At 43.8% G+C, this 10910-nt stretch overlaps 1 protein-coding gene across 1 annotated transcript in view; it reads right to left on the reverse strand.

Annotated features, from left to right (window-relative positions):
* The window catches only part of TSTD2 (thiosulfate sulfurtransferase (rhodanese)-like domain containing 2), a gene marked incomplete at its 5' end in the record, with an annotated part of 11887 nt that extends 1043 nt beyond the window's left edge, over positions 1–10844 (reverse strand). Inside the window, 7 exons of the mRNA XM_010085023.1 lie at positions 716–854; positions 1778–1936; positions 2623–2741; positions 4438–4543; positions 5656–5781; positions 7430–7538; positions 10782–10844. Of these exons, the coding sequence (XP_010083325.1) occupies positions 716–854; positions 1778–1936; positions 2623–2741; positions 4438–4543; positions 5656–5781; positions 7430–7538; positions 10782–10844 (821 nt within the window). The remainder of the gene's footprint in view (positions 1–715; positions 855–1777; positions 1937–2622; positions 2742–4437; positions 4544–5655; positions 5782–7429; positions 7539–10781) is intronic.
* Between the last annotated feature and the right edge of the window lie 66 nt (positions 10845–10910).

The following is a 10910-nucleotide window of genomic DNA, read 5'->3' on the forward strand; positions in this document are numbered from 1 at the left end:
CAGGTTATACTCAAAAAGTTACCCACTCAGAGAAAAAACAGCACTGCTTCCTAAAAAAAGCTAGATCCAAAGTCCTTCTATTTGTAGCTGTCAACTGGGAAGAAGAAAACAGATATTTCATTTTCAACATCTGAAGAGTGACCCTGGCCAGAAGACCAGGCAATGTTCTTAACAACTTCAGCTAGGGGTCACTGAAAATCTACAGGCTACAGAAACTTTTGAAGCATTGAAATAACAACATGCTGTAGAGCGTAGTGCCACCACTCTCCAAGTGCCTGGCAGTCTGTGCTGATGTTCTGTGTGATTACTGGAGCAGAGAACTGCTGAAAGCAGAATGATATAATGCTTTGGTCTCTTGGCCAACCACAGTCTGATTAACACTATGGGCAACAAGTGGGCAACAACAACAGTAGTGCTTGACATATGTCTCTGTAGCTGCAGATGGCTCATAACAGCAGCTGTTCTGCAAAGGATGCTTCTTTTTACTGCTCCAGTTTTAGAGAACTCCCTTTTAGTGACCCCCTTTTCTCTCATTTGTTTTATGTGTTAAAACCACAGAGCTGATGATCATCATGAAAAGTGACAGCACTAAAAGATCAAAGCCAGTATGAGGAAGAACTACACAGAGCAGTTTGGCTGCCCCTGTCCTGTACATCTCTGTGGAAATGATTGCAATAGCTTCCCAGTCTTCTGCACTTACATTATCTAGTCCTACCTGAGACGATATCTTCATTGGAACAAATGGCGTAACGATCATCAAACACAAACAGCTTCCCCCTGTAGAATCCATCTGGAAACTCTTCCAGGTACTTGTGAATTCCACCTTTTAGCTGGTAAACCTCTCTGCACACTGCCTGTTTAAAGCATATTAGCAGAAAAGCTGAAGGAGACAGCAGCAGTGGGTGTGCTAGAGTTCCCAAAGCAAATGTAAATACAAGGGATCAACAAAAAGCAGCAGCTTCTCAGTGACCATCAGACGGCACCACGTGCACCGACAACTCTAGGCAGCACCACCAGGGATTACTGGGCAGCTCTACAATGCTGGTTTGCTGACATGAACCCAAATGTGCATTTAATGTTACAGTCAAAAAAAGGCTGATAACCTCCTCAGCTGAGGGAGGTTTGCTGCATCACAGATCAAATGCTTTTGAACCTATGTGAACTGCTGCTTTACAAAGTGAGCTGTTAGCAGGAACAGAATTTCTCCAGGTTCATATTGGTACAGCAGAAAAAAAAAAAAATATCAAGGTTTAAACCTGTTGAGAACTTATGTGTGTGCTGTTCCCGTGCTCCTTGGGGGTAGTATCCAGGAGAAGAGTGGGATGGAAAGCACAATTTCAACAATGCAGTGTATTGGACTGAATTCCACAACACTGGGAAAGCACTGACTGGCTGATTTTCACCACTGTGAGATGCTCAAGCTGTAATGACCACAGAGCATAACCTAGACAGAGCTTGTGGAAACACTGCAGAATGCTCTCAAGCCCTCCTGTAACACTGCTACAATGGCATGGCAGACTTAAAAATACCTCTTTCTCAGCAAAGGGGTTATAAGTATTTTCATAGGGCAGTCACTGCTGTGACTAGTCCATGCAGATCATCCTTAGCTGCATTAAACTACCCATGTCCTTGACAGACGGCATGAGGCAAGAGTGCATCAGAGACATTCATCTCCCCATCTGCTCAGTGAGCAGTTTGTGCTCAATAAGAATTAACCAGCAAAGAGACCTGCCCTTAAAGCAGCCTTCATGCTTGTGCCCTCAGAATGACACCTCACCTTGCTCCGTAGGTAAGCAGAACCTCTTTCACAACGAATGCCTCCTGTGCAGTACATCAGGACACGCTTGTCTTTAAAAAGCTCCAGGTTTTCATCTATGTAGCTGGGAAAATAGCTGAACTTCCTTATATCTGGAGCCAGACAGCCCTGGAAATGTCCCTGCAATAACAACAGATGGCCATGCAACTGCTTACAAGCAATCTGACAAGGTAAGGTCTGTGCTTTGAACTAGAGGAAGGAACAAACCTTTGGGCCAGAACACTTAGCTCCCTGCAGGTGCTTTAGGCAGTTTCTCAGCTGCATTTATGCATCAAAATACCTGCTAAAATCTGTAAGAGGATTCCAGACACAGCATGTCTCCTCATCCAGACATAAATGATGGAGCTAAGCAGAACAGAACTGTCAGAGAGAGGATGAGCCACAACAGTGCAGGAGGCCTGGCACATGTGACAGCAGGATGCCCCTATTCTTTCTGACATATGGGACAAGGCAAAAATGCTGGAAAACATCCTTACAACTTATGCTACTTTAACTTCAGACTATATGGTATTCAATGCTGATGTGGTATGTAATACTTTGTCTTCTTCCTGCTTCAAGCTGTACAAGCACTTATGTCTTCTTCCTGCTTCAAACTGTATAAGCACTTAGCTGGGCTGGCTCCATGCTGAGTCGCTGAGCAGGTCCTCTGCTGCTTGTGTCTAATATTCATTACTAAACGGAACTCTGTACATATTACAATCTGGAATATGGAATCTCTTCTTCCAGTAAGGTTACACCCTTATAATGTGAAATGCTTCCCCCCAGCACCTGTAACACATTGCAAGAAGCGGGCAAACCACACTTACTATTTTACTTTCATAGAAGTTCCTACAGTCCAGCAAGATGGTATCACCTTGTCCTTGACTGCCCTGAGACAAATACTGTTCTACTTCTCTATGAAATTCCTGAGGGGATAGATGGATTCCTTTAACAAAAAAAAAAAAAAAAGAAAGAAGTGAGAAGCAGAACTACAAAATAATGTTACGTACAATCTCATTGATGCAGATTCTCATCAGATTTCCAACCAAAACTTTTCTGTGATGGTTCACAGACTTTTCATTGCAACTCAACCAGACAAGTTTATCCATGTTTGGCTTCCTATTGGCAAATGAAAAAAAAACACAGCACTGTTCCACATGACAGAACAAGCCACAGACAGGCGCCTGTCTATATGATCTTTGCTATGTCCCTCTGAGAACTCTTACAGTTGTAAAAGAGACAGTGAAAAATGTTTCCCTCCCTCCTGCTCAGCTTTCATTACATTTGGAGGTGCAGAAGTATACAAAAATGCTATTTTTACAATGGAACTGTTGATAAAAATGTAAAATTTCCATAAGCAAGTGTTACTTTCAGTACAACTTCTGTTTATATAAAGTTCCCAACTTTCAGGTTGTTTAGAACTTAGGACTCCCTATCTACTGAAAAACAAAAAACCTCCCTCACCAAAATCCTGCACCTTATTAAAAAATAACCCTACAAGCCACATACCCAAGTATTGGGAACCATCTCCATAAATGCTGTAAAATAGGAGGAAAAATTTAAAAAAAACCCAAAAAACCAAAAAAAAAGCCAAGGAAAGAAATATCCAAACATAGATCTCACAAACTGCCTAAAAATGGAAAAAAAAATCCTCTACCAAAACTACCAAAAAATATAAGCATCGGGAAAACCACAAAAAGATGCTGTAGAAATTTACCACCAACAAAACCTCTTGGTGAGAAAAAAAGTCCAAAACTGCTCTACTAACTGCTATTTGCTGCGCTCCTCCTTACCACCTACGTAAGTGTTCCCATAGCAGATGCACAGCCAGTAACATCTTATCCGGCATAATCCACACTAAGCAGCTACAGGTAGCAGAAAACAAATGCAGCCTGTTAGAGGAGTGGAATGAACCTGATTCAGAACCTGGCTCTGCTTTAGTGTAAAAGGCAGGAGCACAGCTGTTAACTTCAACACAAGTAAAGTCAGGTCAGCAATTCCTAATATAGGAACATGTATATAGTCAACTGTAAGCTTCAGTGGGATTCTAGCACTTTCTAAAAAAAGCTCTCAGCATTCACAGCACCAGAATGCACTGGATCTACAAGAGGACTCCATGGAAAGCTCTTCCTGTACAGCTTGATAGTTACTGCAAGCTAACCACAAGAGAGCACTGGAGCTATGGTACCATTTCTGAGCAGTCTCAACCACCTACAGAATATTTAGAACAAGTATAAATATATTCATGCATTGAAATGTCTTTCCTAACCATCATACACAGTTTCACCTTACATCTGCATTTAGCAGGTGTCTCATCTTACTCCTTGACTAAAGCACAAGGTGTGTCCCTACCCCAAAACAAGGTAACTACTTGATGTAATTTGAACTATTACTGTTTCCCACAAAACAGAAAGTTAATTCTAAACTTTTTTGAGGCACCTAAACACTTAGCAAACCAAAACCTGGGCCAGAAAATTCCCTGCGCCAGTAACTTTTGACTACCTCCAAGAGATCAATTTCCATATCTGCTTCTCCTGTGTCCTGGCCACTGTTCAGAAGGAAATGTTTTTGATGAAGGTACTTTATGCTTCCCTTACCTCTGACTTGGATGAGAGCCTTTATTTTTCATTAAATCAACTTACCAGTTTCTTTGTAAGACACTATCTTTGGATCAATGCCCATAGGTACAATTTCTTTGAATACTCCAACTCGAAGGTCTGGGAAACAGTGAGCTCCTCCTGCACTGCTCTAGGAAATTAAACACAAAAACAATCCGCCAAAATTTGCCAGGTGTCAAGATTAAGATTATCCACTCACTTTAAGTTCTACATTTTACTAAAATATGAAAGTGTCTCTCCCGCCAAGATCCACACTCTAAATCCTGAGGTTCAGGCAGTGGACCCTTACAATGACCTGGCAGACAGGTGTCACGGGCCCAGTGACTGCTCTGCAGGTGAGGCAGGAGGTGGGTAGTCACCGAGGAGTGGGAAGGAGAACAGATCTTAGTCAGAAACAATGTTGCTAGCACTTATCATGAGCAAGTCAAGGCCCCGACTGACTGAGCATGCTGACCCTGACAGGAATACTAAATAATCTCCTCCAGTAATGGATCACGGTGACACATCTGGGCCCTGCAGTTCTCTTCAGCCACTCTGACACCTGACATGAGTACAGCTAGACCTCCAGCCATGACATGCACAGTGGAAACTGCAGTGGTTCATGGGTGTGAAAGAGACATATGGGAGGTCAGCCAGGCTCAAGATTTGTTAACAGTGGAGTCTGACACTCCCTGCCCTCCCAAACTCAAGTACAGGACTTCCCCTTTGGAGGTCTCAGCAAGCCCTTTTCGGTATGCATCCCCACTGCAAGTGACAGGATGTGAGAATTTCTGCAGGGCTGAGCCTCGGACATGGCTACATGGACACCAAAGCCTGCGAGAACCTAAACCAGTAGGCTTCCAGGGAAGGATCTCAATTCAGGGCGAAGAGGAAAGTTTGGGAATAGTTTGCTTGGGAAAGTGAACATTGTGATGCCTTGGTTTTAGCAGTCAAGTTGGTGTAAATACTTGCTGAAGAATGGCAGAGCTGAAGCACACTCCCTTGTTCACTGGGCTGGGGGGCTTTGCAGATGCACCCATAGCTGCCAAAAGCTTCTATTGCCGCTCATGGTAACTGCTACTGCTGGTAAAAACCAGCAGCAGTATCTAAGCAAAGTAAGGTTAGGAACCCTGGGCTTAGATCAGTGCTGGGAGAGCAGAACTGCTAGAGCAGAATTAATACTATCAAGAAGCAACATGCTTATTTCTCATAAATTAAATGTCCTGCATTAACAGTGTCTATGTAGAAATTATTTTTTCATACCTTGAAATCATCTTGACACAAAATGTCTTTGAACAGAGGCTGGGAAAGCATAACTTCAATGTAGAGATTGGTAGCTACTTTGCTTCCACCAACTGTCCCATTAATCCCTTCTGAAGCAACTCGTACCTAGAACGCAAGAAGAGAAGCTGAGGCTAAGGCTTAGTAACAGAAAAACCAGGTCACAGTGAAATTAGCAACATATGACTGGGTAACAAAAGGCAGATACAGAAGTACATTCAGAAAAGAGACTACTGAGGAAGGAAGGAAAAGATGGCTATACTGAATTTGAACATAAAGAAGAAAGTAAATAAAACAGGAATAAAACTCCAGTAATCACTTCTGAGCCATTTCAAAAGAATGACATCAAGACAGTCTGGAAAGTTAGTGCAATAAACAGAGAAATGGTAACTGGTTAACAGGCAAATCCTGCAGTCAGTATTAGAACTCCCACTGGAAGTCTGCCTCAGGAAGAACAATGGAATTGTGCCCAATGACTCACACAGATAAAAGGAAATGTGAATATGCATAATATTGCATGTAATATTAAATTTCAGTGTGAGTCATTCTATCTCCAGCACTGACAAATGAATAAAAACACTGAAGTGGCAAAAAAAAAAAAAAAAAAGACTGAATATATTGTTGAGAAGGCAAATGCTTTATCTGCCTCAGAGACTTAAAAAAAAAATGAGAAAAATACCAACCATCTGACAAGATAGCTGAGCAAAAAAAAGAAGCGAATGCATCAGATTTCACCCCATGCCTGTGCTGATGCAGAACAGAGAAGTTGGCTACCACTGGCAGAGAAAAAGAAGCTACTGAGGAAGACAAGTCAAAGATAAACATAGTCTCCTGCTCTGAGCTGCCCTCTTGAAATATCCCTCTCCCCACAGGAAGCCTAGGAACATCAGCTTTGTCAAGCTAAAATTCGCCTTTGCCCACAGCCTCAGGAGGCCAGCTAGATGAGCCAAGTCACCTCCTTGGTCTAGTCTGCCCGAAATGAAAAAAAAGACCCTGTGCAGGAAGGAGCACTGTGATCCTATGGTGTGATCTAAGGTGTCAGTTGCTCTCGTCTCCTCCCTGACGGTATACATTACACCTTGCTGTAGTAATTCTGACTGGAAGACCATTGCGCATTGAGGAGTTAGCGATACACGTAGGAGTAAACTGGAGCAAGCCCGGATGCATGCTGCAGAGTGCTGCACCTCCACCTTGGTCTTCAGGCTGTGTTGTGCCACATGTATCCTTTAGCTGCAGGATAAACCCAGCCCAATAATCTTAACAGATGCCTGCCAGCAGCTCCCTGTTGTTACCAGTGATTATGCCACCTGCATGTCCTTGCCTTTATCTAAAAGTTCATCAAGAAGTTCTCATGTGAATATCCTTTCTGTTTGACAGTGGGAGCGATGAAAAGATTTGTTTCCTTGTAAAAAAAAAAAAAAAATCTGTAACAGTTTGAATGATGGTAATGGGGTAACCTTGCAAGGACAGGGTCTGCACAGTGTGCTGCACATAGATCAAAGGCTCACTCAATGCTGCACAACTCAGAGTTCCCAACATCAAAAGTGATGAAAAATTATCTGCATTTTCTTTTTCTTTGTAGTGTTAGCTCTTAATTAGCATTTTAAATGATGCTTTCAGAGTCTGAGTGCCTTTCTTAATGGAATTAAGAATGGACTAGCACCTTCTGGTGCAAAACACTTGTTTCTCCACCATCCCGTGCTAAACAAAGAAGATGCTTTTCTGTTAAGAATACAATCATTGCCTAAAACCTTACCTTTCCAGTGAGATGCAGATGCTGGCACAGAGCCTTTTGCCAAGCACAGAGTTTCTCTGGATCTTTCACCTCACAGTAACAGTAATACAGAAGTACTTCTCCCACCTTCCTGTCCATAGCATGGCAAAGATCAACAAATAGGAAAAGGAAATTAGGGCTGAAAGCACAAAAATACACTATTGCATTAACCCTTCAAGAAGTTGACAATCTTCTTGGGACAGATGTGGGGTGGAAAACAAAACAACACAACACAAACTCTGGAGGCGTTAGCACTGCTTTTATTTGCAAGAGAGACAAATATGAATGAAAGAAAGCTCCCACATTCCTAGTTCTCAGGGCTGGTTACAAAATTAACTCATCTGTGCTGCACCGAACATCTCTGCCAGTGGCCTACTGTGCGTTCTACTCAAGTTTCTCACACGACACAAGAAATTCTGTGCACACAAGTGTCCCATTAAGTGCTTAATTTGACAAACTTGCACACTGAAAATTCAAGTGCTTGAGCTATCTAAATGTAAAAAGCCAAAACTTTCAGTGAGATTGTATGTCCCGCCATTCTGAGCAGCAAAAGACGAACTCTTTTGCAGTCTGAAACATTTTCCTGAATGTATGTATTCTTAACTAAGAAGTCCTTAAGGTACTTGAATGAGCAGAGAAAAGGGACCTGCACAGAGCATACACTGCTGTTCTGCTCTCTTCTGCTATGGCCCTTTCTTACTTATAGATCTAAGCCATCAAGTACCTGATGAGTTATATCCGGAGGTTCTGAGGGAACTGGCAGATGAAGTTGCTAAGTCACTATCCATCATATCTGAGAAATCATGGCAGACTGGTGAAGTTCTCAGTGACTGGAAAAGGGGAAATATAACCCCAGTTTTTAAAAGGGGAAAAAAGGAAGACCAGGGGAGCTACAGGCTGGTCAGTCTTGCCCTGGGCCAGGCAAGATCATGGAGCAAATCCTCTTGGAAACTATGCTTAAGGAACATGGAAAATAAGGCGACTGGTTACGCCCAGCATGGCTTCACTAAGGGCAAATAGTGCCTGACAAATCTGGTGGCCTTCTATAATGGTGTCACAGCACTGCTGGATAAGGGAAGAGCAATTGATGTCATCTACCTGGTCTTGGGCAAACCCTTTGACACTGTCCTGCACAACATCCTCGTCTCTAAATTGGAGAGACATGGATTTGATGGGTTGTGCTTGTTTCAGCTGTGATAGAGTTAATTTTCCTCCTAGTAGCTAGTATGGGGCTATGTTTTGGATTTGTGCTGAAAACCGTGTTGATAAAACAGGGATGTTTTAGCTATTGCTGAGCAGTGCTTACACAGAGCCAAGGCCTTTTCTGCTTCTCACAGCACCCCATCAGCAAGTGGGCTGGGGGTGGAGAAGCAGCTGGAAGGGGACACAGCTGGGACAGCTGACCCCAACTGACCAAAGGGATATCCCACACCATATGACGTTATGCTCAGCATGTAAATTTGGAGGAAGAAGAAGGGAAGGGGGAACATTTGGAGTGATGGCATTTGTCTACTCAAGTAACTGTTACATGTGATGGAGCCCTGCTGTCCTGGAGATGGCTGAACACCTGCCTGCTGATGTGAAGTAGTGAATGAATTCCTTGTTTTGCTTTGCTTGTGTGCGTGGCTTTTGCTTTACCTATTAAACTGTCTTTCTCTCAAGCCATGAATTTTCTTATTCATACCTTTTGATTCTCTCCCCCATTCCACTGGGGGAAGCGAGCAAGCAGCTGTGTGGTGTTTACAGACGGCTGGGATTAAACCACAACAGTACTTTTTCATGCCCAACATGGGGCTTGAAGGGTTTGAGATAACAACAGGTATGACTGTAATTTGCTAAATCAAATTTACACTTCTTATTGCTGTTTAGCTATTACTTGACAGGCTCCTGACACAGGTGAATCACTCATTGGATAAGGAATTGGCTGGATGGTAGCACTCAAAGGGTTACAGTCAATGGCTCAGTGTCCAAGTGGAGATCAGTGACGAGCAGTATCCCTCAAGGGTCCATATTGGGATTAGTATTATTTAAGATCTTTGTTGGTGACATGGACTGTGAGATCGAGTGCACCTTCAGCAAGTTTGCCAATGACACCAAGCTGTGTGGTGTGGTGGACATGCTGGAGGGAAGGGATGCCATCCAGAGGGACCTTGACAGGCTTGAGAGGTGGGCCAATGCAAACCTCATGAAGTTCAGCAAGGCCAACTGCAAGGTCCTGCATGTGGATCGGGGCAATCCCAAGCACAAATACAGGCTGGGTGTAGAATGGCTTGAGTGCAGCCCTGAGGAGGACTTGGGGGTATTGGTTGATGAGAAGCTCAGCCCAGAAAGCCAACCATATCCTGGGCTGCATCAAAAGAAGCGTGACCAGCAGGTCACAGGAGGTGATTCTCCCCCTCTACTCTGCTCTCGCGAGACCCCACCTGCAGTAGTGTCCCACTCTGGAGTCCTCAGGATGCGAAATACATGGACCTGTTGTAGTGAGTCCAGAGGAGGGCCACAAAAATGATCAGGGGGCTGAAGCAGCTCCCATACAAGGACAGGCTGAGAGAGCTGAAGTTGTTCAGCCTGGAGAAGAGAAGGCTCCAGGGAGACCTTACAGCAGCCTTCCAGTACTTAAAGAGGGCTACAGGACAGAAGGGGAGGGACTCTTGATCAGGCAGTGTAGTGAGAGGATTTTCATTTAAACTGAAAGAGGGTAGATTTAGATCAGATATTAAGAAAAAATTTTTCACTGTGAGGGTGGTGAGACACTGGCACAGGTTGCCCAGAGAATCTGTGGATGCCCCATCCCTGGAGGTGTTCAAGGCCAGGCTGGATGAGGCTTTGAGCAACCTGGTCTAGTGGAGGGTGTCCCTGCCCATGGCAGGGGGGTTGGAACTTGATGATCTTTAAGGCCCATTCCAACCCAAACCATTCTATGAAGTAACACCTGTACAGGTCTGCTTTAACAATGTGGGAAAATACACTCTGATAGTTCCCACCTTTACCATCAAAAAAATGCGCACATCTACTTCTGTATCAGCACAGCGGCAATCTGCATGTTTTGTACAGGTGTGAGCAGTTGTGAAAAGAATTCAAATAAACCAAGTGATTCCTGGAGGTCCCTATACCTGCTGATCTTTACTGGAGAAGTATCTCAGGAAGGTATCCAAGGCACCTGAAGATCTAAAGGAACATCAGGGAAGATTCTTTCTACATCTTAAAGTTTCACTTGGCTGAACTTCATAAAAATAAAAAGCAGTACTGACAGAAGATCATATGAAGTGCGAGCAGCCCAACACCCCCCTCCCAGCCAGTACTGGTCCTCCAAACTGCTGAGGGACTTTCTTACCTTGTCAGATCATCATGGCTAACGTGGCTTGTGTCTGGGAGCACAGGGAAGATCTCAGGACTGCTACCAGAGTGCCCGCTTTGCCTGTCTGCGTTGCCTGCAGGAGCCGGGCCGCTCGAGGGGCTCCCT

The sequence above is a fragment of the Pterocles gutturalis genome, unplaced genomic scaffold (assembly GCF_000699245.1).
Source record: "Pterocles gutturalis isolate BGI_N339 unplaced genomic scaffold, ASM69924v1 scaffold26540, whole genome shotgun sequence".
Taxonomy (NCBI): domain Eukaryota; kingdom Metazoa; phylum Chordata; class Aves; order Pterocliformes; family Pteroclidae; genus Pterocles; species Pterocles gutturalis.